The sequence below is a fragment of the Callospermophilus lateralis genome, chromosome 11 (genome assembly GCF_048772815.1).
Source record: "Callospermophilus lateralis isolate mCalLat2 chromosome 11, mCalLat2.hap1, whole genome shotgun sequence".
Classification (NCBI taxonomy): Eukaryota; Metazoa; Chordata; class Mammalia; order Rodentia; family Sciuridae; genus Callospermophilus; species Callospermophilus lateralis.
The window spans coordinates 22,878,091-22,904,130 of NC_135315.1; the positions used below are offsets into that span (position 1 = coordinate 22,878,091).

The 26,040-nt window shown below is 45.6% G+C and overlaps 2 protein-coding genes and 4 non-coding genes across 6 annotated transcripts in view; 4 read left to right on the forward strand and 2 right to left on the reverse strand.

Annotated features, from left to right (window-relative positions):
* Positions 1 to 7,695, reverse strand: part of Lasp1 (LIM and SH3 protein 1) — a 39,621-nt gene extending 31,926 nt beyond the window's left edge. Inside the window, exon 1 of the mRNA XM_076870120.2 lies at positions 7,245 to 7,695. Coding sequence (XP_076726235.2) covers positions 7,245 to 7,313 — 69 coding nt within the window. The 5' untranslated portion in view covers positions 7,314 to 7,695. The remainder of the gene's footprint in view (positions 1 to 7,244) is intronic.
* A 449-nt stretch (positions 7,696 to 8,144) lies between these two features.
* Trnac-gca (transfer RNA cysteine (anticodon GCA)) lies at positions 8,145 to 8,216 on the forward strand. Its single transcript has one exon. It is a non-coding gene; the product is annotated as a tRNA-Cys (tRNA).
* Positions 8,217 to 9,902: 1,686 nt separating this feature from the next.
* On the reverse strand, positions 9,903 to 9,974 carry Trnac-gca (transfer RNA cysteine (anticodon GCA)). The gene has a single exon. It is a non-coding gene; the product is annotated as a tRNA-Cys (tRNA).
* Positions 9,975 to 16,703: 6,729 nt separating this feature from the next.
* Positions 16,704 to 16,775, forward strand: Trnac-gca (transfer RNA cysteine (anticodon GCA)). The gene has a single exon. It is a non-coding gene; the product is annotated as a tRNA-Cys (tRNA).
* A 4,342-nt stretch (positions 16,776 to 21,117) lies between these two features.
* Rpl23 (ribosomal protein L23) lies at positions 21,118 to 25,245 on the forward strand. Its single transcript, XM_076869586.1, has 5 exons — positions 21,118 to 21,188; positions 21,737 to 21,820; positions 22,122 to 22,250; positions 24,859 to 24,972; positions 25,106 to 25,245. The coding sequence occupies exons 1-5, from the start codon at positions 21,176 to 21,178 to the stop codon at positions 25,186 to 25,188; spliced, it is 423 nt and encodes a 140-aa protein (XP_076725701.1). The 5' UTR covers positions 21,118 to 21,175; the 3' UTR covers positions 25,189 to 25,245.
* LOC143411089 (small nucleolar RNA SNORA21) lies at positions 21,853 to 21,986 on the forward strand. Its single transcript, XR_013092805.1, has one exon. It is a non-coding gene; the product is annotated as a small nucleolar RNA SNORA21 (small nucleolar RNA).
* Positions 25,246 to 26,040: the final 795 nt, after the last annotated feature.

Consider the following 26,040-nt stretch of genomic DNA (forward strand, 5'->3'; position numbering starts at 1 on the left):
GGAGAACTTGGAAGCACCCCTGGTGAGCTGGGGGCATCTCAGGTCACAGGTTCTGGTGGCTGATGACACTCCCTTCTCCACCCCACCCTCTACCAGGCAGCCACTGGAGTTCTGCAGGAGGGCAAGCCTGAAGGTGAGGGTGGCAGCAGCCCCCAGAAGCGTCAGAAGGTCAGTTCTACCTCCCAGACCACTCTTCCTGCTCTAAAGCTAGAAAGGCCTCATTGCTTATGCAAAGTGGCACTTGGGTTGCTAAGCAGCAGCTCTGAACAGGAAGGGGCAGCTCCTCTAGCTTCACAAGGCCTGGAGCCCATGCACACAGTCCGAGGGCCCTGATACTCTTAACTCCCATACACATGTGCACCACCCCGCCCCCCACAGACACCCTCCCTGTGATGCTCCAGCTCTGGTGTATCCCACTTCTGTGGGTCTCCTCCCCATGAGAAGAGCCCCATGCTCTAGGGAGTACACCCACACCCTGTCTACCCTCCCTCATCCCTCTCCCACCCCAGCTGGAGAACAGGTAGGGGAGCACCCAGCAGCTAGTCTCCCACTGAAGCACTCAAGTCTTGGAGGTGAACTCCCCAAAGCAGATATCAAGGCTCCACCTGCAAGCTATATGACCTTGGGCAGTGCCCTGCACCTCAGAGTCATTTCTGTGTCTGTAGAATGCATATAAAAACACCTATCCATCCTGGTACTGTTACGGTTTAATGAGAAATTATCTGCAAAGCCCTTAGCACAGCATTGAGTCCCCTCAGGACTCAATGTTGGATGCTGGGCACAGCAGGGATGAACCTCTTTGGAGGTTTGGGGACGCAGGCAGGCTACTACTATGCCCAAACACAGCTCTAATGCATGTGTGTGCAAATGAGCAAAAAAAAACCCAGAGGCCTGGAACTGAGCCACCAGGACTAATTCAGGGTGGCTGATGGAGGAGACAGAGTAGAAAGCAATAAAGGAAGTGACCACATCCCTGAGGAGTGGTGCTATACTGGCAAACCCATGCAAACGAGAAGCACCTTAACCCTGGCAGCCCAGGATGTGGCCCCAGGATCGGCACTAACCAGGGCTTCAGTTATTAAGACCCCAGAATCCAGGCTGTCTGGATGACCTGGCTGGCCTGTCCCTGCCCCAATTCCCAGCAGTCAAAGGAGACATTCCTGACCCTCAAAGGAGGAGTCCAGAAGCCAAGGAGGGGCCAGGGGACTTCAAAAGTGCCCTGTACCCAGCCACAGAGCTGACAGAGCTCCCTGGCTGTCCATCAAGGGATTCCCCTGCAAGGCAAGCTTTTCAAAAGATGCTTTTAAGACACCTGAAGGAGGGGACAGAAGAAAGGAAAGCTGAGAAGCTGGGATTCAACCTCCCCTACCATGGCGCACTTTAACCAGAGATAATTTCAGGGGGTAACCACCCTCTAATGGGGTACTTTCCCTATCAAGAAGATCCAAAAGTCTAATGATGGAATATTAAGCAAATGATAGGAGAACCACTCTTTGGGAAGAAGGCCAGTTGCATTCTGGAAGTAAAGAGATGACTGGCCTGAGCCCACCCCCAACCCCAACCTAAGCTTATCTCAGAACCCCTCTCCCATGCCACCCCCCCTTCACCAACAGCATCTTCCATTCTCTCCAAAGTGCATACCCCAACACACACAGACCTCCAGAAAACTAAAACTGGGTGGTCTCTGCCTCCATAAGCCCCAAAAGTGAGAGCCCCACTGTCTTTCCCAATAACTGCAAGGCATTGGCAGAGTGCCCCAGCACTGTCACCACCCAGTCTGCTGGCCTCTGCCTGCTCGGCAGTACATGCCCCTGCCTGGGCCCCGGCCTCCCCCACCCCCACAGGGGCCTGCCAGGAAAAACATTCTCCGGAATCCAGACCATGACCCACTTTCACACACACATACACGCAGGAATACACACTGTCCTGAGGCTGGGGACCTCCAAGGCTGTCTCCTGAATGATGCAGGGGAGACAAGGGAAAAGAGACAGACACCCCTACTCTAGCAGATGGCGAGGCCCCCACCCTGAAGCCAAGCCCTGTTGGGAAGCAGGAGAGAGTAGAGTACCAGGCTGGAGGTACAGGACCAATAACCCCCAATCCAGAGTTCCCCCAAATCCCTCCAGGCCATGATGGGGAGGAAGAGGGCTCCTGTACAGGAGACAGCTCATTCCCACCAGAAGTCCTGCCCACCCCATGCCCCTACTCCCACAAAGACCTCTTGCTCTCAGCTAGATAATCAGAGGCTGGGGCAGGGGAGGGCCATCACCTGTCCCCTTATAGAGGGCTTAGAAGCAGTAATGGAAACCAGAATGGACTGCATACCTGCAGGACAGTTACTGAGCTCGGTCTCCATATCTGCAAAGTGGAGCTGAAAATATTCTCCCTGAGGCACTGTGGCAGGGAATGAGGTTTGCCAGGGTCCACTTCACGGGATGCCCAGTACCCTCGCTGCTGCATGTCACTCCCCTCCCTCTTCTTGGAAGAGGGCCATAAGATTCAAGAAAATCCAGCACCTCCTGCCACTGTGTCCTCTTTGGAGAGCAGGAAATGGCCAGACACTCAACTCCTGGGAGCCAGGCCTTGGCTGAGCACGAAGATCCAAAGAGGAAAGAAACCCCATCCTGTCTCAATGGGGTCAGTGGCCCTATCTGCCTCCTGACTCTGCCCCAGAAGCCCTGTCCCAAAGCAAGAACCCCTTGCTAGCAAAGGCTTCAGGGAAACAATCCCGGCACTCGGGGGAGCAAAATGCACCTCAAGGCAGCTACTCTCATGCAGCCAACTGTGGCAAAGTCCACGGTGTCCCTGTTCACAGAAACCAGGCAGCCCTTGACCAAACCTCTGGCGCCAAGAAGTCACTCTGCCAGATCCCAGGCCACAGAGGAGGGCCACCTCAGCTTTCCTTTACCCACCTGCAATCTCCTCTACAGAAACCCACTCTACAGAAAGACAAACAGAGACTCATGGGCACAGAAGCCCTGCAAGGATCCCTCTCAGTTGGGCTACCTGGGCCAGCCCAGTCCTTCCAAGGCTCCAGAAGTGGGTGTGGAGAGCTCCAGGTCACTGCGCCTACACCTGGCACCTTGCCTTTTGAACTCCAGGCTGCCTGAGGTGGAATGACTCAGGGTTGGAGTATGAGATCTTCTCCTCTTTTCCTGTTGCCCAGGGTTATAGTTTTTCTCTCCACCAGGGGCAGCATCAGCTCTACCCTGTCCAGGTTACCAACCCAGGCTAATGGCTTAAAGATGTGGATCTTTCCTGAAACTCCACCAATATTATTATTATTCCTTATACCCCAGTTGCCCCACCCCCATCCCACAAGTCCCAGATCTGTAGGTAGAAGTGGGGGATTAGGGAGGGCTATGACCCATCTTTGGCACTAATAAGAGTGCGTAAATAAAAAATACTTTTTGCATGGGCTGTGGCTGTGGCTAGGTGGTAGAGTGCTTGCCTAGGATGTGTGAGGCACTGGGTTCAATTCTCAGTTCCACAGATAAATAAATGAATAAAATAAAGGTCTATCAACATCTAAAAAAATTTTTTTAAATAAATACTTTTTGCAAATACACCAGCAGAAAGAACTTTGGATGTGAATTCCAACTTTGGCTAAAAGCAAAAGGGCAAGCCACATCACCTATCTGAGCCTCTGTTTATAGATTCATTATTCCCGGAAACAATCACTGCTGTTTGGCATATTCTGAGCCCAGAACACTACAGTAAGCAGGAGCTATTATAAATGAATGATTGCAAGGTGATCATGGGGTATTCTAAGCTTTGGCTAGGAAACTGAAACAAGGACTTTGCCTCTTCGAGGGTGGAGGGAGAGCTCTGATAACCAGAGGCAGGGAGCCCACCCTAAACGGGGATTCCAGAGGAAGTGGCAGCAGATCAATTCTCTAACCTTCCTGAATGTCTGTCTCCACCTGTTTTCAGAAGCCAGGGGAAGCAAGCCAGTCATAGGAGAGGTACATGGCAAGATACTTGACAATACAGGTACCCAGATATAGAGTAGGTATATAAAGTAGGTGTTCAATAAATATTTGTTGAATGAATGAGCAAATGAGGTCACCCTGTTTCTCCCCCAGTTCTAATCCCAGAAATCCTCTGGGGAAACAAATCCCGACCTCCTTCCTCAAACACTGTCATCAGCAATACATGTTTATCCAGCATGCAGAGCACCCCGGGTAATGCAGGTTGGGGGCAGGGTGGCCTTCAGAGGTGACAAAGCCCTTACCCACCTATGCCTTTGGGAGATAAGGCTCAAGGAGAAAAGACTTAACACCAAGGACACAGCTTGTGCTTTAGCCATTTGGTGTGCTACATGTCACCAGAGACTGTAGTGAACCAGGCCAATCTAAGTTGACTGACCATTATTGGGAATGGGAAGCGTTGGGTAGTTGGTTAGTAACAATGCCTGTGGGACTGAACATTTCTCACTTCCAAGTCTCAGCAGCATTCTCCAGGTGCCTGAAGGAAGCTGGTTCTCCAGGTACCTTTTCTTACTGGAGGGGGTAGGGAAGAATAAGCCTGAATATTTCAGGCCTCTGACTCAGTGCAGGAGGAAAGGAGGACAAGGTCTTTCCAGAGCTACTTCCTTTAGGGACAGTTCTCAAACAGGGAGGAATCACCCCATCCTACTTTCCACAGCAACCCTCTCCAGAACATCCTCTTCCAGCTGGGACTCAAGAACTACTAGGGAGGGTCCCTTGCAGTATCCCTGCCTCCTCCCCTGACACACAGCACTAAAGGACTTTTTATATTTCTGGTACTGGGGATTGAGCTCAGGAGTACACTAAGACTCAGCAATATCCCCAATCATTTTTATTTTTTATTTCGAGGCAGGGTCTTCCTAAGATGTCCAGACTGACCTTGAACTTGCAATCTCCTGCCTTAGTCTCCTGAGTAGTTGGGATTATAGGCATGTGTCACTGCAAGGGGCACTGATGGTCTTTATAAGGCAGGTGAGTGTAGGGCTAGTCAGAAAAGGTAGGGAGGGGACTGTTATGGTGGCCAGCACTTGTAATCAGCCTGTAATCCTAGCTATTTGCAAGGCTGAGACAGGAGGATCACAAATTCAAGGCCAGCCTTAGCAATTTAAGGAAACCCTGTCTCAAAATACAAAATAAAGGGGTTGGGGTTGTGGCTCAGTGGTAGAGCACTTGCTTTAGCATGTGTGAGGCACTGGGTTAGATTCTCAGCACCACATATAAATAAATAAAGGTCCACCAACAACTAATAAAGTATTTTTTTAAAAATACAAAATAAAAAGGGCTGAGGATGTAGCTTCTACTTACTGCAGTGTTATGGGCTCACTGGCAAAGCATCCCTATGTTCAATTCCAGTATCATGTGGGGGGAAAATGCTCCTTCCAGAAACTAGTGAACTGCCCACCTCCAAAATTACAACATAGTCATACTCACACACCCTATAGATGGGGAATACTGAGGCCCTGAGCCATTCATTAAGCTGGTGGGAGCAGACCTAGAACCAGGACCAAGTCTTTCAACTCCCAGGCTAACAATCCTTTCATCCTATATTGCCTCTGAAGGTGAGCACTGTCTCCTCCCAATTCATCACTGTGGACAGGAAGAGGAGTCCAGAAAACTGCAGATGCAGGGGCCAAAATCCCTGCCATCAGAGGGGTCAAAATCCATGTGCAAGGTCAGATAAGTTATCAAGGGAATGTTTCCCCATCTAGAGGCTCCAGGCTCATGTTCTGCCCTCCAGAGACTGACCCAATCATCCAGCAGATCAGCACCTTCTCTCTTGCCCACAATATCCTCTCCTCCTGCCAGTCAAGCACTGAAGGGGTAAGGAAACAGCAGCAGTCCTCTAAGTCCCTTCCCTACAAGAGCAAGTTCAAATGTGTTTCAGAATCTCTAACCCCACCTCTTCATCCTGACTCAGGGGCCAAAGGTCACTGAGGAATGGCAACCCCAGGGGGCAGGGAGAGACAAACTATCCAATGAACTAACCTTTCCCAAACAAAACCTGCACCTTTCTTGTATGTAGTTCCCCCCACCCCACTCCTGCCAGTTAGGATAGAAAAGAGGAACTATTTAGACTTGGAGCCACCTTGGGATGGTGGGTGCAAAGCACAATGAGGAGGGGTCCAAAACTGAGGCCTTTCTTCCAGACCACGGAGGGGACTCAAGGAAGGGCAGGCTTACCTTAGGATCTTAAGAGCTTAACAAGAGGGCAGGATCCTACCCCAAACTGTGCTGGAAACACCCAGTTCTGCTCTCCACCCCCCTCTAAAAGTATAATGGCAACCAGATGAACGAGTCCAGCTTGGGCTGGGGGTGGGGGGAAGGGGGACGCCTAAGGGCCCCAGGGACAGCGAATTTCCAGAAGGCCACCCTCCCCTCCCCCCCAAACACCTCCCCCTTTTCTTGGCTTCCCCAGAACTCAACCAACCCCACCCTCCATTGGAGAAACCTGCTTTGAAAAGTTAGCTCTTTGTTCTACAAGCCGATCTTCAGACAGAGCACAATTTCAGGAGATCTCTGCGAAGAGTCCCCGACCCACCCTACCCTAGCACCGACCCCGCCCGGTTCGGGCTGCACTGCCCAGCATCAGGAGTTGGCTTGTAATTCGAGGTGGGGGCTGGGAAGATGTGAAGGACTGGTCCCTTAACCACAGAACCACCAAGGGGCGGGGGGGGGCTCCAGGTCGTTCCAAAAAGGGGTTCTCGAGGCAGGGCTCGGGTCCTCACCCGAAGCCCCTTCCCAGAGGCGACCTTCGCCAGGCGATCGTCCGCGCTGGGGCCTCCAGGCCAGGAAGCCGGACCGGGGGTGGCCAGAGCAGCAGGTTTCGCCGGCCCCCGGCCGCCGCCCCGCCCCCGCCGCCCCCTCCCCCCCAGTGCCCCGCGCTTCCGCGTACTTGGCGCTCGGCGCGGCGGGGAGAGGGAGCGGCCGTCTGCTCTCACTCTCCTGGCCCTGGGGGGCGGGACTGCACCTCTAACCTTCCCCGCACGCACACACCCCGGGCCTGGTTTCCTTGTGTTGTCCCAGCCCCTGGTCACAGAGACCACCCTTCTCCAGCAGTGGCTGTCCGCCTCGTCCTGGATCTCCCAGCTCCCAGACCCCAAGGGGTCCGTCCCCACACCCAATGACACCGCCCACCCTCCTTCCCTTCCCCTGGGATCGCGGGGATGAGGCGGCAAGACCCAGCCCCTCTCTCCTCCCCCTCCTCCGATCGTAGCTCGGGGTTGCCTAGACGCGTCTCCGAGTCCCGGAACTCACCTTATCCAGACAGTTCACCTTCTCCGTGGGGTACACGATCTTGCCGCACCGGGCACAGTTGGGGTTCATGGCTCCGGAAAAGACTGGGGCGGGAATGCCCGAGCTCAAGCACGTTCTCTCCCCCGGCGGGCTGGCGGGAGGCGGCCGCGGCTGCACTATACTGGCGGCGGCGACGGCGGCTGGAGCTGGGGAACTGGCCTCCGCCTCCGCCCTCCTTCCCCTAATAAACACAGCAGGGAGGAGGGGCTGCACCGGGGCGGGGACGCGCCTCGGGCGCGGACAGGGGCGCGCGCGACGAGGCGCGCTCCCCGGGCGACGTGGGGCTGCGCGGGGGCGGGTTCCGGGGCGGGCTGTGGGACCCGGGTGCTAGAGCCCCAGCTCTCCCAGTTAGAGGGTGCGCTTTGCCCAGGGCCTTTCCCGCGCTGGAGGCGGTGTCGAGCCGTGCTGGCAGCAAATCTGGAGTGCCCAGGCTCCGAGGGACTGGCGAACCCCTTTCACCCGTCGAGGGCGGGGTTGGAACACTCCTGAACGCCCAAGCAGATTGTCCAGATTCAGGGACTTTCCTTCCTACCAGTGGGTGAACCTGCAGCCTGAACCGGAACCCTGCTTCCCCGCCCCCGCAGTTAGCTCCCTTCCCGCCCACGTCCTTTCCCACATTTGTGGGGCGGAACCTGTCCTTTGCCACTGGACTCAGAGCCATGGGATCGAGGCTAGTTCTTGGTCTCCGCGCTTCTGCGGTGCAGCTTTCCCCAGGGTTCCTCGGATTCAGGCACCTTCTGCTTTCAACTTGGTCCCTTTCCTCCTTAATCCGTTTCTCCTTATTCTTAGTTCGTACCTGCATAGCAGCTGCAACACTGTTTTAGCACCCAAAAGAGCCACCTCCAACCGCAGGAGCGGCACGGGGGTATAGCTCAGTGGTAGAGCATTTGACTGCAGATCAAGAGGTCCCTGGTTCAAATCCGGGTGCCCCCTTGGTGACTTTTCCTCCTCTTTGTAATGAGCATAATTCCTTTTTTCATTCTCAATTCACATTTTACCGTTGGATCCTAGGTTATAAGAAAACAAAAACGGGGGCTGGGTGAGTCCCTTCCTCCTTTTCCAACCTTAGCAGAAAGCTTTCTGTTTTGCTTTGTGTCCACCGGAAGGTGGTGGTGTGGGTTGAGTGCACTATCAGATACAAAAGATGCACGTCCCCATACTGGCGCCAGAGGTGGAATTTCTGCTGCCACCACCACAGGTCTATCAGGCACTTCAGGACGCTGGGTTCGGGGTACTGGATGACTACCCCAGGTTGTCGTTCGTATCCGATGGGGGTAGGGGTGGGTCAAAGAGGGAAATCCACAGGCACAGCCCTTTCCAACTTCAACTTTTTTCCTTTTTTCTTCTTTATTTTATATTATTATGTTTATTGTTGTTTGTTTTGTTCGACTTCATTACCATTGGACATGGACATGTTGTGTTCACCCTTCCCTATTGCTCATGACAGAGAGAGACTGAAGACATTTCAGGAACAGTAAAATGACCAATACATGCCTATCCGTTTACTTTAATGTACAAAAATTAAGTTACCCCGTTGCAAACCATAGAAATGAATGCACGCAGCAAAATTATCCTGAGGGCTTGTTTCTGATTCTTAGAGGTGGAATGGGACCCAGAGAATTAGCTTTGCCAGTAATTTCCCAGGTGATGCTGGTGATACTGGTTCCCCGAACACACTTTGAGGAACAGTGGACTGATACTACCGGTTATCTAGTTTCAAATTCTAAAGATGTGAACAGATATCTGCTGGCTGTGTGACCATCATTGTGTGGTTGGAGAAAAATAATAAGTTTGAGGGAGAATCAAGGGCATCCCTTCCACTAGGTTTTGCCCCAAAAAAGGAAAAAATAAGGGAGACAAGCAGAGGCATGTTGCTTGAGTCAGGGGGAAACTGTGATATTTTAAACCCGGAATCTGATTGTGTCATCCCTAGGGACCTAGGGAAATACTTGGGCACATTTTTCCCCCAGTTCCCATTACAGCGAGCTGCTGGGCTGGACACGGAGATAAGTAAGAGCCATGGTGCAAAACCCAGGCTGCAGAAATAGCTAACCAGCATTTCTCCCCTTTCCCAGACACCAACCCCTGAACATGGCACCTGTAGATTATCAAGCCAAGGCCCTGCCTTTGTGCTAATATAAAGAAGGGAAGTTACTCACTTTTAACCTGTCATCTCTGTACTATGACCCCTTAAACTTGGCCAGAATATAAGCTTTCTGAACCTGGATTCATCCTTAGTCTTTTCAACCAGGGTATGAACTAGGCAAAATAATACTGCTCTGACCCTAACATGCCTTTTTTTATTTTTTAAAACCCCAAATCAAATTATAATTAACAATAATCAGTGGGTTAGTGAACAATTTCTAAGATGATAATAACTCAGTGCCTTGCCTCTACCTATTGAGGGTGCAGGTGGGCTTTTTATCACATAGACAGGGTCGAAGACTTAAACCTACTAAAGCTACCTCTGTGTTGCTGCTAGTTCTTGGACACCAGGAACCAGGGGGGGAAATTATGCTAGTGGAAGAGTCAAAGGACATTTTTCAGAAGTTTTGGATCCAGAAATCCTGTAGTGACTGGTTATCTGAGTCACCTGTGAAAAATAGTAAAGTACTGGCAAGGGGGCACCCGGATTTGAACCGGGGACCTCTTGATCTGCAGTCAAATGCTCTACCACTGAGCTATACCCCCTCTGCTGGTAAGTACCTGTGAATTCTTTTTACTTGGACTATCAAGTTTTCATGCTGAAAGTCACTTATCTATTCAAAATTAAGACATTTTTGTTAAATGACATTGAATTTACCAATGAGAGAGGCACAAATGAAAAAAAAAACATGTTTGAAAACATGTAAACATAGTTTTTTTTCTGGGCTCAGTTCTTTGTTCATAACACCACTCATTTCTTTCCCCTCACAAGTCAGAGAATAACCTCTTGCAAAACTGGAGAGGGAAACTTTTCCCATGGTCTCTCTAAAAGGAATACAAATAATAACTAAAAAGACACCTCCACTGAGGCCTTCTGGGTGTACAAGCTGTTGGTTCCCACTTTTTTTTTTTTTTTTTTTTTAATGGAGCACTCACTGTACAGAACAAACTTTCAACAGAAAGATACGGAGTTTCTAACTCACTGAGTTTACAATCTACTGGGGACAGACTGGAAATAAACCCACAAGTGAATAAACAAGGAAATAGAGCAGTGATAAATGAAATTATTGAAATAAAGACCAAAATGTAATTAAGGAGGTACTGGGGGTTATTTCAAGTTGGACAGCCATGGAAGGCTTTTTTCTCCCCTTTTCTTGAGGAGTGAACCCAGTGCCTTAGGCACACATGCTAGGGAAGGCCTTTTACCAATAAACTACATTCCTAGTCCCATGGAATCCCTTTTTTTTTTTTTTTTAAATATATATATTTTTAGTTATACATGAATGCAATATCATTATTTTGTTTATTTATTTTTAGATGGTGCTGAGGATCAAACCTAGTGCCTCACACATATGAGCACTCTACCAGTGAGCCACAACCCCAGCCCCACAGAAGGCCTTTTTGAGCAGATAAATTGGCAGGTCAAACCTGAATGACATGTAGAAAGCAGCCATTTGGCAATCTATGGGGGAAAGGTACTGAAGGTGAAAGAAATGGCTACTACAACATCCCTGAGGCTTGAGGAAGTTGGACCACGGGAGAGCAATTTGAGAGAGCTTGAGAAATATCCAGGGGTGAGTGACCCAGGTTTGTAATTCCAGCAACTCAGAAGACTGAGGCAAGAGGATCACAAGATCCTGGGCCAGCCCCAGAAATTTAGCAAGATCCTGTCTCAAAATAAGCACATCAAGGAGGAACTGAATGGTAGAGCAAATCTGATCACCTCACGGCCAGAAGCACAAGAGAGAGGAACAAGCTCACTATCCCCCTTATGGCACATCCCCAGTGACCCAAAGACATCCCAGTAGGTCTCACTACCTCTCGATAGTACCACTCTGGGAAGAAACTGTTAACATATGGGCCTTTGGGGGGGACTTTTAAGATCCATATTATAGCAATATCAATTATTTGGAAGCTAATTTTTAAATGTTGTCTTTTTCTGTTTTCACTGTTGGAGATCCACCAAACCTCTTGTTTCAGGTTCATGTGACTGTGAGGTTAAGAAACCCAACATTGCAGAGTAGACTGACAGGATGGAGACCCAGGGAATAGCTGCTGGGGATATACCTCTGTAATAAAGCATCCCTGGGTTCAATTCCTAGTACCAACAACAACAAAGAGAGAGACAGAGAGACAGAGACAGAAACACCAAGTTTGTGTGGGCCTTGTTGATCAATTAAGTTTGGATTTTAGTGGAATGACAGTGTAGCTCAGTGGTGGAATGCTTCCTTAGCATGCACTGGAGACCCTGGATTCACTCCTTAGCATTGGGAGAAAAAAAAGAGTAGATCTCATGTTAGGTGTTCTTACCACATTAAAAAAGAGATAGTGGGTAGACATTGAGAGACCAGTTAGGAATCTATTGCAATGATGTAGGTGAAAGATGGTGACAAGGTCTTAGACTTTGGTGTATGAGTTTTCCTGTTGTTGCTGTAACAAATCACCACGATTTATTTGCTTAGCACAGCACAGATTTATTATCTTACAGTTCTGGAGGTCAAAATTTTAAAAATTAAGGTTGAGGATATAGTTCAGTGGTAGAGCATGTGGCTAGTATGCACAAGTCCCTGGCTTTGATTCCCACTACTACCAAAAATAAATAAATTCCAAAATCAATTTCACTGGGCTAAAAATCAGAACGTTATCATGTCTCCATTACTTCTGGAAGCTCTAAGTCCCTTGACACTTCCAGCTTCTAGAGGCTGCTACATTTGTTGGTTCATAGCCCATTCCTCAATGGCATCAACCAGCAGCATGGCATCCTCTCCCCCTGTGCCATCCTTACACCTTTCTGACTGACCTTCTTGCTTTCTCCTTATAAGGACCACTGTAATTATTTTGAGCTCACCTGGATAATCCAGGGTAATCTCATTTCAAGATCTTTGATTTAATCACATCTGCAAGTCACACATTCACAAGTGGGTTCATAAGGTGTTTGAGATAGGGACATATTTGGAGGGCTGTTATTTATTCTACTATAATTTGGAACAGCAGAGGTGGAAAAATATACAGGCATGCAGATTGCTCCTGGCAAGGCAGGAGCATTTACTGTAGTTGGATGGCTCATGAAGGATGAGAGAAAGAATCAAGAATGATCGGTATTTTTTTATCTTTTACTATCTAGGGTAGTCATGTGTTTTCCTCAAATTAAAAATTTTTTAAAGGGGGAAAAGTAGCCAGATGAATGAGAAGTTGTGCTCCATTTGTGTGCAATGTGTCAAAATGCATTCTACTGTTATTTATAACTAATTAGAACAAATTTTGAAATTTTTTAAAAAGAGGGAGAAGGATAAATGTAGGGGAAAAAAAATCAAGAGTTTTTTTTTTTTTTTTAAGGTGAGGATGTAGCTCAGTGGTAGTGTCACCAGAGGAGGCCTCAGGAATTTCCAGAGAGGGGGAATCTCAACTCAGGACTAGTGGGGTTCTTGACATACATTATATAACTAATTTTAATACTTTTTTGTGCTGGGCACGGTGGTACATGCCTGTAATCCCAGTGGCTGGGGAGGCTGAGGCAGGAGGATCGTGAGTTCAAAGGCCAGCATCAGCAATTTAGCGAAGCTCTAAGCAACTCAGTGAGACCCTGTCTCTAATTAAAAATAAATAAATTTTAAAAAAGGTTGGGGGTGTTGCACAGTGGTTAGGTGCCCCTGAATTCAATCCCCAGTACCAAAGAAAAACAAACAAACAAAAAAGAATGTGTTGGGTCAGTCAGAGATGGACAGAGATTTATTTAGCAAAGCAGAGACACATTCAAGGAAGAATGCAGTCTATCACAAGAGTGAGATGCAATTTGGAGGCTGGGACTCTTCTTTTAAAGGAAACTTGATGCCAGGTATGGTGGTTGTAATTTCAGTTGCTCAGGATGCTGAGGCAAGAGTATTACAAGTTTGGGGTCAGCCTGGGACAACTTAGTAAGGACCTAGGTAACTTAGTGAGAACCTGTCTCAAAATAAAAAAATAGCTTAGTGATAGAAAATCCCTGGGTTTGGGCTGGGGATGTGGCTCGGCGGAAGAACGCTTGCTCACCTAGCACATGCGAGGCCCTGGGTTCCATCCTCAGCACCACATAAAAATAAATAAATGAAGATATTGTATCCAACCAAAAAATAAATATTAAAAAAAGAAAAGAAAGAAAGAAAAAAAATCCCTGGGTTCAAGCCCCAATATGGCAAATAAATGAAAAAGAAAACGTGGTTGGGTATGGGAAGGCATGTGGGAATATCAGTCTGGTGGTCTGTTCTCAGGATCTTTAGGCTGACATGGTCTCCAATATCTGCTGTAGATAATGTTGGAAAGATTTTTTAAATATATTATGTCTGCTTTGCTTGATCTTTTTGTTTTGTGGGCTAATTATCAGTACAGAAAGGTAATTTTCATAAGTGAGTGAATTTATGGGAACTCTAAGATTTACTGATTTCCCAGAAATTTGGGCATGACAGGCCTGGGAGAAGAATGAACTTGAGGAATGACAGGCATGGAAAGGTATGCACAATTTCAAGTCAAAATTGTATTTCCTGCAGGGCATGGTCACGCACCGCCTGTAATCTCAGCAACTCAGGAGGCTGAGGCAGGAGGATCACAAATTCCAGGCTGGCCTCAGCAACTCTGCAAGGCCCTAAGCAATTTAGCAAGAACCTGTCTCAAAATAAAAATAATTTTTTAAAAAGGTGTGGGGATGGGCTGGAGATGTGGTTCAAGCGATAGCGCGCTTGCCTGGCATGCGTGCGGCCTGGGTTAATTCCCCAGCACCACCTGCAAAGAAAGATATTGTGTTTGCTGAAAACTAAAAAATAAATATTAAAATTCTCTCTCTCTCTCTCTCTTAAAAAAAAAAAAAAAGAATAGTCTATGGATGTAGCTCAGTGGCCAAGAACCCCTGAGTTAAATACCTAGTACTAAAAAATACAAATAAAAATTGCATTTTTTTGTTCTTCCTTTTGTCTCTTTTCTATTCCCCGCCCCCATCTTACCCCAGTAGTATGTGATGTCCTGGATTAAATCACCAGCACCAGAAAAACAGTTTGTTTTTAAAGTTCTTGTACAGAAAGTAATAAAGCACAGCCCCTGATCTTTATAGATTCCACACGCTAGTATCACAGTTACCTTTATTTTCTTGCAGTGCTAGGAACTGAGCGGAGGACTTCCCACAAAGTGAGGCAAATACACTACCACTGAACTACACCTTTGGCCAAGGTACCTAGTAGACATTTAAGAGAAGAGGAATATGCAGCTGGAGCTCCAGGTAACCAGTGTTTATTGGAAAGATTCAGGTTGGAAGTAGAAATTTGGGGGTTGTCAGTGGATTTGATGATACTTGCAGAAAGAGGTAGTTATCTCAGATGTGTTGGAATTGGTTCAAACCAGTTGGGAAAAACCAGTGGCTAAAATTTCAGGAAATTTTAAAAGTTTGATTTCAATTTGGTAACTTGAAATCAGCAGGGGTGTATATGCACCACTGGAATTGGCAAGCATTAAGACTCAGGTCCCCCAGAGTCAGTTGGTAGGCATTTATCAGCACACTACTGTTTCCTGCAAAAAGAGGCAAGCTGTTCAGCTGAATGAGAGAGGAGGAGAGAGAAAATGTGTGGAGTTTGTGACAGGAGAACGTTCATGAGATGATCATTTAGGAGCATGAAAAAGTGAACATATTTGAGCAATGGGTCAGGAATGCTAAGCAAAGTCTGTTTGAGATTGGTGGAGTGACATAAACTTGTGTGCTTTTCTTCCACAAATGTCATCTGCTTGGGTAGGTGCAATATTGATGCAATCCCATGGTTGAATTTAATTAGGTTGTGGGTTGGTAGGGGAGTACAACCTGAGGCTTACAGTGAACCAGTCACAATGCCCAGTACTTGGGGGAATGCAAAAAAGAATGCAAAAAGATGCCTTCCTCAAGAGACACACTGTGTACCCAGCAACTCAGGAGGCTGAGGCAGGAGGATTGCAAGTTCAAAGCCAGCCTCAGCAATTTAGCAAGCCCCTGTCTCAAAATAAAAAAATAAAAAGGGCTAAAAGGGCTGAGGAAATATATGGCTCAGTGATTTAGTGCCCCTAGGTTCAATCTCTGGAATCATCATCACCATCATCATCATAGAAAGAAAAGAAAAGAAATACACAGTTCGGTTGGAGAAATAAAGATACATATGTCAAGCAAACAAGCACCCAAGCCCATCATGGTGGCACATGCCTATAATCTTGGCAATTTGGGAGGCTGACACAGAGGGATGAAGGGTTCAAAGTCAGCTTCAGCAATTTACTGATGTCCTAAGTAGCTTAAAGGGCCAGGGATGTGACTCCAAGGTTAAACACTCCTGGATTCAATCCTTAGTACCAAAAGAAAAGAAAACAAAATACCCAAAAGTAAAAAAAAAAAAAAAAAAAAAAAAAAAAAAAAAATGCAGAAAGCAGAACTTCTTAGACAAGTAGTTGATAATGAGAGAAATGAGAGTAGCTCAGTGGTAGAGTGCCTGCCTTCCTATCCTGCTGGAGAAACTAAGTTGTAGACTTTCTTTTGCAGTACTAGGAATTGAAATCAGGGGTGCTGTACCACTGAGTTAAATCCCCAGTCCTCTTTTTTTTTTTTTTTTATTTTATTTTGAGACAGTGTCACTTTAAGCTGCTAGAGCTACCCTTGAACTTGAAATCCTCCTGCCTCAGCCTCCTAAGTAGCTTGGATCACAGGTGTGTACCACCATCAGGCTAAAGTCATAGACTTCTTAAAAACTGAAGTGAGAAAGAAGAAATGGGCAATCACCATTGCAAAGAATTAAAAATTTTCCTATCTTGAATAAAATTTGATGTTTGAAGGAGCCAGCGGAAGGGGATTGATGAAAAATGCTGAAGAGAATGGAGAAAATGGGGACAAGTCTGCCTGGGAGCAGAGAGGGTCTAGGAAGGACAGGGAAACACTCTCTCTTGTGAGCACAGCATTGGGCTGGGTATTCAATACAGTTGAGGCTGCAGGCAGGGAGGAGAGAAATTAGACTTGAAGAATCCTCAGAAGTTGGAGGTAGAAAAAGCAGTAATAATGGAAGAGAGGCATCCTATCACATGTACCCATGGGACTTTCAAACTTTCAAGCCTGAATAGGATTCAACTTTCTCCTCTTTGGCTTGGGTCAGGCTTGCCTTTGCAATCTTCTCTTGGTTCTTTGGTATCACCCCAGAAAACGTAACAGAGTGTATCATAGATACTAAAATATCTCAATCACTGGAGGCAACAGCTGGTTAGTAAACACTACATTTAAAATATAAGCTCCTCCTTTGTGGCAGAGGGGGTATAGCTCAGGGGTAGAGCATTTGACTGCAGATCAAGAGGTCCCTGGTTCAAATCCGGGTGCCCCCTAGTACCTTCACTTTTAAAATTGAAGGCGACCTTCCTCTGAATCAGTGGTTTGTGGATTATGCCATGAAGACCCTCAGATGTCCGTGAGATCCTTTCAGTGCAGAGAAAGTGGGTTATTCTCACATTAAGAGTAACATAACTTACCTGTTATACTCTTTAGTCCATGAGGAAACAAAGTAACTTCCCAGAGGCTACATGGTATACATCACAATAGATTAGATGTTGAAATAAGGAAAAATAAAAACAACAACAAAAACCCTGTTTTTCATTAAGCCAGATGTTAAAGGGATTAAAAAAAAAAAAAAAAGACAAAGCCACTCTTGTTACTGTATCATTTGTCTTTAGGAAAATACAATTATTTTTTATTTTTAAAGTGTTTAAAGTGTTATTTAAAAGCAGGACAAGGTGGTACACAACTGTAATCCCAGCAATTTAGGAGACTGAGGCAGGAGATTTGCAAAATCCTTTTCTCTGCACTGAAATCCACTTTTTTCTTCACTAAAAGGGTCTCACAGTCATCTGATGGTCTCCATACCGGAATTCACCAGCCATTGGTTCAGAGGATACTCTTCTCAATATTATCCCATTGTAGCTAATTTTCTTGCCCAGTCTAGGTAATTTAGCAAGACCTTGTCTCAAAATAAATAAGAAGAGCTTGGGATATAGCTCAGTGGTGGAGCACTTGCCTAGCCTTCACTGAGGCCCTTGGTTTTAATCCCCAGTACTGCAAACAAAAAAACAAAAAGCTTTTTCCTAAAAAAGAAACTAAGTAGAATATTTGGGGGGTATGGCTGAGTGGTAGAGTGCTTACTTAGCACTTACTTACTTACTGAGCCTAATTCATAGATTTAATAGCCAGTAACAGGGCTGGAGATATGGCTCAGTGGTAGAGTGCTTGCCTAGCATGTGTGAGGCACTAGGTTCAAACCTCGGCCCACATAAAAATAAACAAACAAAATAAAGGGATTGTGTCCATGTGTAGCAGCAACAGATTTTTTAAAAATTTAGTAACAGGCACACATATAAGAATTTTTTTTCTTTTCTTTTTTTTGGTAATGGGTATTGAACCCAGGGGCACTCAACCACTGAGCCACATTCCTAGACCTCTTTGTTTTTTATTTTGAGACAGGATCTTGCCAAATTACTTAGGGCCTTGCTAAATTGCCAAGGCTGACCTCAAATTTGCAATTCTCCTGCCTCAGCCTCCCAAATTGCTGGGATTACAGGCATGTGCCACCACACCTGGCTACAAATAAAATTTTTTTTTTCCAAAGAGAGAGTGAGAGAGGAGAGAGAGAGAGAGAGAGAGAGAGAGAGAGAGAGAGAGAATTTTTTGATATTTATTTTTTAGTTATCGGCGGACACAACATCTTTGTTTGTACGTGGTGCTGAGAATCGGGCTGCACGCATGCCAGGCGAGCGCGCTACCACTTGAGCCACATCCCCAGCCCCAAATAAAAATTTTTTAAAAAGGAAAAAAAATGTTCCCCCATATTCTTCCCATCTCGGTTGAGTGTCATCTTCCAAATGCTCAAAACTGAGGTCTTGAAAAGATTTCATTTGGAGAGGAGTGCATTCTGCAGATTTAACCCAGAGGGGCTACATCCCCACCTTTTTTTTTTTTTTTTACTTGTCAATGGACGTTTATTTTACTTATTTATATATGGTTCTAAGAATCAAACCCAGTACCTCACACATACTAGGCAAATACTCTACCACTGAGCCATAACACCAACTCTGGTTTTTTTTTTTTTTTTTTTTTTTTTTAAGACTTCAAATTTTTTTAAATTTTGCCTCCCCACCTCCTGATCACTCAGTCTGCTCTTTTTTCAGGTCTCACTAAGTGTCTTAGGACCTCACTAAATTGCTGAAGCTGGCCTTGATTTCACAATCCTTCTGTGCTGCTGGGAGTGCAGGCGTGCACCACTATGCCCAACTCTTGAAGACATCTTGATTCTTTAACAGTCCATATTTTGTTGCCTCTGCATACAAAACACATCCACAGTTGGACTACATTACATTGCCTCTACTGATACTACTGTAATCCAAGCCAACATCCTTTCTCTCCTGGGCCATAGCTCCTTAAGAGGTCTCCTATGTTCTGAGATATAATTAGATCCTGTCCCTCTTCTGCTTAAAATCAGGCAATAGTTTCCCATTTCACTCAGGAAGTGCCACAATTTGGTACTGGTGTACAAAGCGGCACATAATTCGTTTCTAGATTATTTATTTATTTATTTATTTTTATCAGAGTTTGAACTCAGGGGTGCTTAACCACTTAGCCACATCCCCAGCCCTTTTTTGTATTTTATTTAGAGATAGGGTCTCACTGAGTTGCTTAAAGCCTCACTAAATTGCTGAGGTTGGCTTTGAACTCATGATCCTCCTGCCTTAGGCTACTGAGCCCTGCTCTAGGATTTTTTTTTCAAAAATGCTCTATTATTTTTTTATTTATTTCATTACTACTGACCTTTTTTTCTACTATTCTTCTGTCACTCACCTCCCCAGTCACACCAGGCTTCCCCATTGGTTCTCATAAGATTCTCATAAGATTCACTCCTGCCTTCTGGCTTTTCATTGGCCTTTGGTTCTGTCTGAACCTCCCTTCAGATAGGTAACTCTCCACGCCTTCAAGTCTGCTCTATTGTCAACTTCAATGAAACCTGCTCTGACCTATGTTTGATTTTGTAATTTGCCTCCCTACCTCCTGATCACTATTTTCATAATACTTGTCCCCATCTAACACATACTTTATACAGAAATTTAAAATGATTATTTATTGGGCTAGAATTAGGGTTTTGCGTCTAATATCTTTTTGACTAGGGTTAGGATTTTCTGCCTCCACTTACACCCTGTCAGAATGAAATCTCCGTAAAGGCAAGAATGTTGGTCTAGAGAACATTGAATTTTTTAGAATTCCACATGAATCATTTAAAATAGGTATTGACTTCCTCATTTCTAGATAAATCATTGCATTTAAGATTTTTAAAAAGCCCTTCAATAGTCAATAGATGAATTGATAAAAAGAAAACGTGGCATATATACACAATGGAATATTACTCAACAATAAAAAAAGAATAAAATCATGGCATTTGCAGGTAAATGGATGGAGTTAAAGAAGATAATGCTAAGTGAAGTTAGCCAATCTCAAAAAGCCAAATGCTGAATGTTTTCTTTGCTATAAGGATGCTGATTCATAGAGCATAGGGAGAGGGAGCATGGGAGGAATAGAGGAACTCTAAATAGGACAGAGGGGTGGGAGGGAAAGCGAGAGGGCATGGGGTTAGAAATGATGGTGGAATGTGATGATCATTATTATCCAATGTACATGTATGAAGACACAAATTGGTGTGAATATACTTTGTGTACAACCAGATATATGAAAAATTGTGCTCTATATGTGTAATAAGAAGTGTAATGCATTCCACTGTCATATATAAATTTTAAAAAGCAAGAAAAAAGAAAAAAAAAGATAAAAAAAAAAAAAAAAGGAAGAAGAAAAATTTTGGTCTACTATGTTCCCTAATGTAATCTGATGTATGCCCTGGCCTGAATCTGGCATAAATTAGGCGTTCAATAAACATCTGAATGAATATATCCATGGAAGAAAAAAAAGTCAAAGAAAACTGGAGGTTGAAGTTGTGAAAAGATGTAGTTAATAAAGCAATACATGTAAAAATAGTATGATACCAAATACACCAAGACCCAATGATCTGTAGTGTGTTAGTAGCACATCTCAATTGTACCACATCCCAGTGAAACCTTTTGGAGCTTGCTCTTGCCCCACCCTCAGCCCTCTCCGTTCCTGGGTTATCCCTACATGACACAAACTGCTCTAATTTCTTCTTCTTCTTTTTGGGGTACCGGGGATTGAACCCAGGGGTGCTTAACCACTGAGCCACATCGTCAGCCCTTTTTAAATTTTATTTAGGGATAGGGTCTCGCTGAGTTGCTTTAAGGCCTAGGTTAAATTGCTGAGGCTGACTTTTGAACTTGGCGATCATCCAGCTTCAGCCTCCCGGAGCTGCTGGGTTTACAGGAGTGCACCACCGCGCCCAGCGCTTTAATTACTTTTGAATCCTTACTGTCCAGAAAAGTTCTCGGTATACACGAAGTGCTCAAAAGCTGAGTAAGCTAACAAATCTACATGGCCGTGTCCCCAGCTACTTTCCAACTCCTAGACAGGATATCGGGTTTCACTGGCTGCTGCACACCTCAACCTCACCACCGCCCACATGTCAGCTAAAGCTGCGGAACTGATTACGTAATCAGGCAGCGCCTGAGGGAAGAAGCTGGTTTAGTTAGCCCTCACTTCCCAGGGCGGGGATGGGCGGGGCTTCGAGTTCATATCCCAGTGTCCTTTGTGTCTACTTCCTTTCGGTCCTTTTCCGGCGTCCAAGATGTCGAAGCGAGGTGAGTTTTGGACTTTAAGACATCCTATTCCATCCGTCTCGAGGTGGCTGCTGGCCTTTCCGGGAGCGGCGGCCTTGGACAGCGAGGGCGCTTTGCTCTCCTCCCGGCTAGGGAGAAAGAGGCTGTGCGCCGCGAGAGCGCTGGAAGGGTCCTCTAAGTGGCCTTGGGCGGGGGGACTGGATCGTTCAGCTGGCAGGATCCGGACATGATTCTAAACCGAGCCCGGTGGACTCGCTTCGCGAACAGAGCTGTTGTAGTGGGGTGACAGTTGACTCGGGTTACACCCGGGCTTAGGCGACCTGTGCAGTTCCCCGCCTTGCCCGAGGAACGGCGTGTTGAGAAAGGTGGAGCGAGCATTGGGTCGTCCAGGCCCCTTGGTCTCGACCTAAAGATGGTAATGGTGAGGAATCGGGTGTGTTCGGTGAGAACCGGGTAGCACGTGGGGAGGGCGTCAGTGGAAGGAATCCCAGGTGAGAGAAAGTGTCAAGGGAACTCCGAAACACGTCTACATGGGGACCACTTTGTCCTGTTTCCCTTTTTATCCATAGGACGTGGTGGATCCTCCGGTGCGAAATTCCGGATTTCCTTGGGTCTTCCGGTAGGAGCCGTGATCAATTGCGCTGACAACACAGGTGAGGCCTTTGGCTGCGTCCCCGCTACAATCCCCCTTTTAAAAGCACTCACTGGGCCTTTGATAATGACCCATTGAGCCGTCAAGAAGGGGCAGAATAAAACACCGCTTTTGGGTGAAGTGGCAGCGTGTTGTGTTGTTTTGCTTCAATCGGTGGTGTGACAAGGTATTCTCTTCCACTTTGGGGACTGGCTGCTTTGGGAGTGTGCAGGGAGAATCTTTGGAAATACTTGAATTTTATATGGGTGGTTGTGCCCAATGGGCCCTCAAATATTTGGCTTTTTGTTTATATCCTTTTATAGGAGCCAAAAATTTGTATATCATCTCTGTAAAGGGAATCAAGGGACGGCTGAACAGACTTCCTGCTGCTGGCGTGGGTGACATGGTGATGGCCACAGTCAAGAAGGGCAAACCAGAGCTCAGAAAGAAGGGTAAGTAGATGTGGAGACTTACCTCTTTGTGGATAGTTGAAGTTCTTCACTTAACTGGAAAATGGAACAATTCCGAAGGCCTCTAAATGAATACTTTCCTTTCAGATACAGTTCTTGTCACTTTCCTGCTTAAGATGTTTAATTTTTATTTTTTTAGTTGTAGACAGACACAATAAATATCTTTATTATGTCGTACTGAGGCTCAAACCCAGGGCCTCACACATGCTAGGCGAGCACTCTACCACTGAGCCACAGCCCCAGCCCCTAATGGGAATAATGGGACTGACATTTTTCCAGGTGGTTGTGAGTTGCTGAGCATCTGTTACTATTACCAGCACTAGGTGAAAACAAAATTTCAGCTATGCTTTACAGCCTGCTGCTTGAGTTGATTACTTGCTCATGGCCTGCTCTCCAACGTCTTCCCGCAAGGTGTAGGAATTAAAAGGACAGACCTCAGAGCACTTTCCACTTGTGCTGTCTGGCTGTAAAACTTCTGATGTTCAGTGCACTTTCTTTCAGTTGTGAACTTACTTTCTGTGTCACCTTAAGTCTGTCTGTGTTCTGGATATCTTGGTCTTCCAGAGAAGTCCTAGCCATCCCTTGGTATCTGGTACAAATGTGCTGTGGTGGGTAATGGTGACATTTTGTAGTTATTCTTGTGCACCTGCATCCATTCCTCCACAACCTCCAGTAGATCTGGGGGAGGATACTGGGGATTGAACCCAGGGGCTCTTTTTTTTTTTTTTTTTAAGAACTGTGAATACCTCTAGGGCATGGTAGCACTTAGGTCGTGATTAAGTGTTGATTAATTTGGGGGGACAAAGATGCATCTGCTAGGGCATTTTACTCTCCTCAGAACACTTCCTGGGTCTGATTGGTGGCCTGGGGAGCTGTCAGAGAAGAGCAGAGCATACAGCCCTTACTGGTTGGGTGAGAAGGCATCTATTCCTATTACTGGGTGAACACAAAATTTCAGCTATGCTCTAAAGCTTGCTGCTTGAGTTGATTACTTGACCATGGCCTGCAGTAGGATATAACATTGGTTTCAAATCAGTGAGGGGACAAACCAGAGATGAGCATTTAATGGTTTTTAACAATAATTGTGAGTTTATAATTCTGTTAATGTCTTCTTTGATTATACACAATAGGTACAAAAATATAGAAATGGAAGGCTGGACTGGAAATCCAACTTCTTCAGTTTCTGGTCTTATTAAATGGTTTATAAGCAAGAGGCTCTTAGTAAATAAATATTAATTTATCTTTGTCTGGTACTTGGCCTCAAAATACAGAATCTGTGTCTCATATTTTCAGTGTTTGTTTCTGATTTGTTGTGGTACTAGGGATTGAATTCAGGGCCTAATGCCTGCTAGGCAAGTGCTGTACCACTGATCTTCATCCCTAGTCCTAATTGTTCCTATTTTTTAAAAAATGAACTCTGAAATATTAAGTAATTTTAGGGACTGAACCCAGGACCTGCCTTAGTGTGTATAGATGGGTTTTGTTTTTGTACTGGGGATTGAATCCATGGTGCTTAACCACTGTGTAACATACCCCTTTTCTCTTTCTCTCTTTCTTTCTTTCTTTTTATCATTCTTTTTGAGAAAGGGTTTCCCTACATTGTTGAGGCCTAGAACTTGAGAGTCTCCTGAGTCACAGTTTACAGGCATGTGGCTGCCTAAGTGCTGGGGATAGAGCTCAATGGTAGCGTACTTCCCAGCATGTAGAGTTTAGTCAGGATTCTGGATATACTTAGTATGTTTAAGGAGTGTGTGCACATGCACACTGGCAGTTGTAGGTTTTCTTTGGGATTATTGGGACTTAAATGAGTTTATATTTGTAAAAGCTGACACATGGTAAGTATATCTTTATTGCTGGGCACATTAGTAAATGACTAATACCAGCAACTCAGGGGGCTGAAAATAAGCCAGGCATGGTGGTACATGCCTGTAATCCCATTAACTCACAAAGCTAAGACAGGAGGATGGCGAAATTGAGGCCCTGTCTCAAATGAATAGAATTGGGGATGTAGCTGAGTAGTCAAATACAAGTACCCCTGTGTTCTATCCTTGAGTTGTTGGAAGCAATTTTTAGATCAAGGTATATGTACATTTAAATTTATTTTGGGGAGACACACTGAGTAGAATATTGCTTGATAAGGGTCCAATTGCTTGGACTTAAACTATATTTTTAAGAGAGAGAATTTTTTTTTAATATTTATTTTTTAGTTCTCGGCGGACACAATGTCTTTGTTTGTATGTGGTGCTGAGGATCAAACCGGGCCGCACGCATGCCAGGCGAGCGCACTACCGATTGAGCCACATCCCCAGCCCCATGATTGGGATCTTAATAGTACCCATAGGTTAGGTAAAGTATAGATAGTGTTTAACAAGTTTGTTACTATTTGTCCCCCCAAAAGAGTATAAATTTAATGTTTCGAGAAAATGCTGGCAGTTTAAAAGGGTGATTGTGTATGTACTGTCTCTTGTCCTTGCTTTTAGGAATTGGAAAGCTGATGATGGGTGATACCTTCTGCCTTGAGACATACATGGCATCTGTGCTGGCACTGGGATTTGACAGGTTAATGACTGCTGTTCTTTTTCTCCCTTAGTGCATCCAGCAGTGGTAATTCGACAACGAAAGTCATACCGGAGAAAAGATGGTGTATTTCTTTATTTTGAAGATAATGCAGGGGTCATAGTAAACAATAAAGGCGAGATGAAAGGTAGGAAAACACTCCATGTCATTCCGTAGATACCTGAGGGTGGGATGCTGGGGGATTTAACACTGGTCTAGGCATACAGGCAAGGGACCCTCTGTCTCACCTGTTTTTTCTTTTTTTTTTTTTTCCAATGCAGGTTCTGCCATCACGGGACCAGTTGCAAAGGAGTGTGCAGATTTGTGGCCCAGGATTGCTTCCAATGCGGGCAGCATTGCGTGATTCTCCAGTGTGTTTGTAAAAATAATAATACCCATTAAACAGTGCTTTCTCCCACTGCTTGCTTGCCTGTTTATTTCTTTGCTTTTCTTGTCACCTTGTAAGAAGAAATTGTTAAGTCCAAACTCCTGGCATTTGTGAAGATACAGTCCTTGCTCTCTGTGTCCTTGTTGAACTTTGCCACTTTTCCAGTTGCTGTATTTCCTATTTTGTTTTTGAACCCAGGGACACAACTATCACTGAGCTACATATCTAGCTCTTTTCAGTTTCTAATTTGAGACCAGATACCAAGTTGCCTAGACTGTCCTTGGACTTGCTATCTTCTTGCCTCAGCCTCCCAAGTCATTTTAGATTATAGGCTGTTGGCATCACACTTGGCTTAATGTCTTTATGGACTACTTGATTGTAGTTGTCCCATGTATGGTTTTATTCCGTTTTTGAGGTGCTGGGGGTTCAAACCCAAGGCTTTAGCACACTAGGAGCCTGATTTGCTTCTGAGCTTCAATACTCCTAACCCACCATATATTCTGCCACCACTACGGATTGAACCCTGTGGTGTTTGTTCTGCAGAGCTAATTACCTGTCCTTTTTTAACACGGGCGGCACGCATGCCAGGCAAGCACGCTACCTCTTGAGCCACATCCCCAGCCCAAGCCTTTTATTTTTTGAGACTGTCTTCACTAAGTTTCTCAGGGCCTCACTGAATGGCTGAGACTGGCTCAGAACTTGAGATCTCTTGCCTCAGCCTCTGAAATCCTTGGGATTACAGGTATGAACCACAGGCCTATTGCAATTTTAAGAGAATGAATAAGAATAATGGGGCTGGAAGGGTGGCCCATGCCTATAATCTCAGCA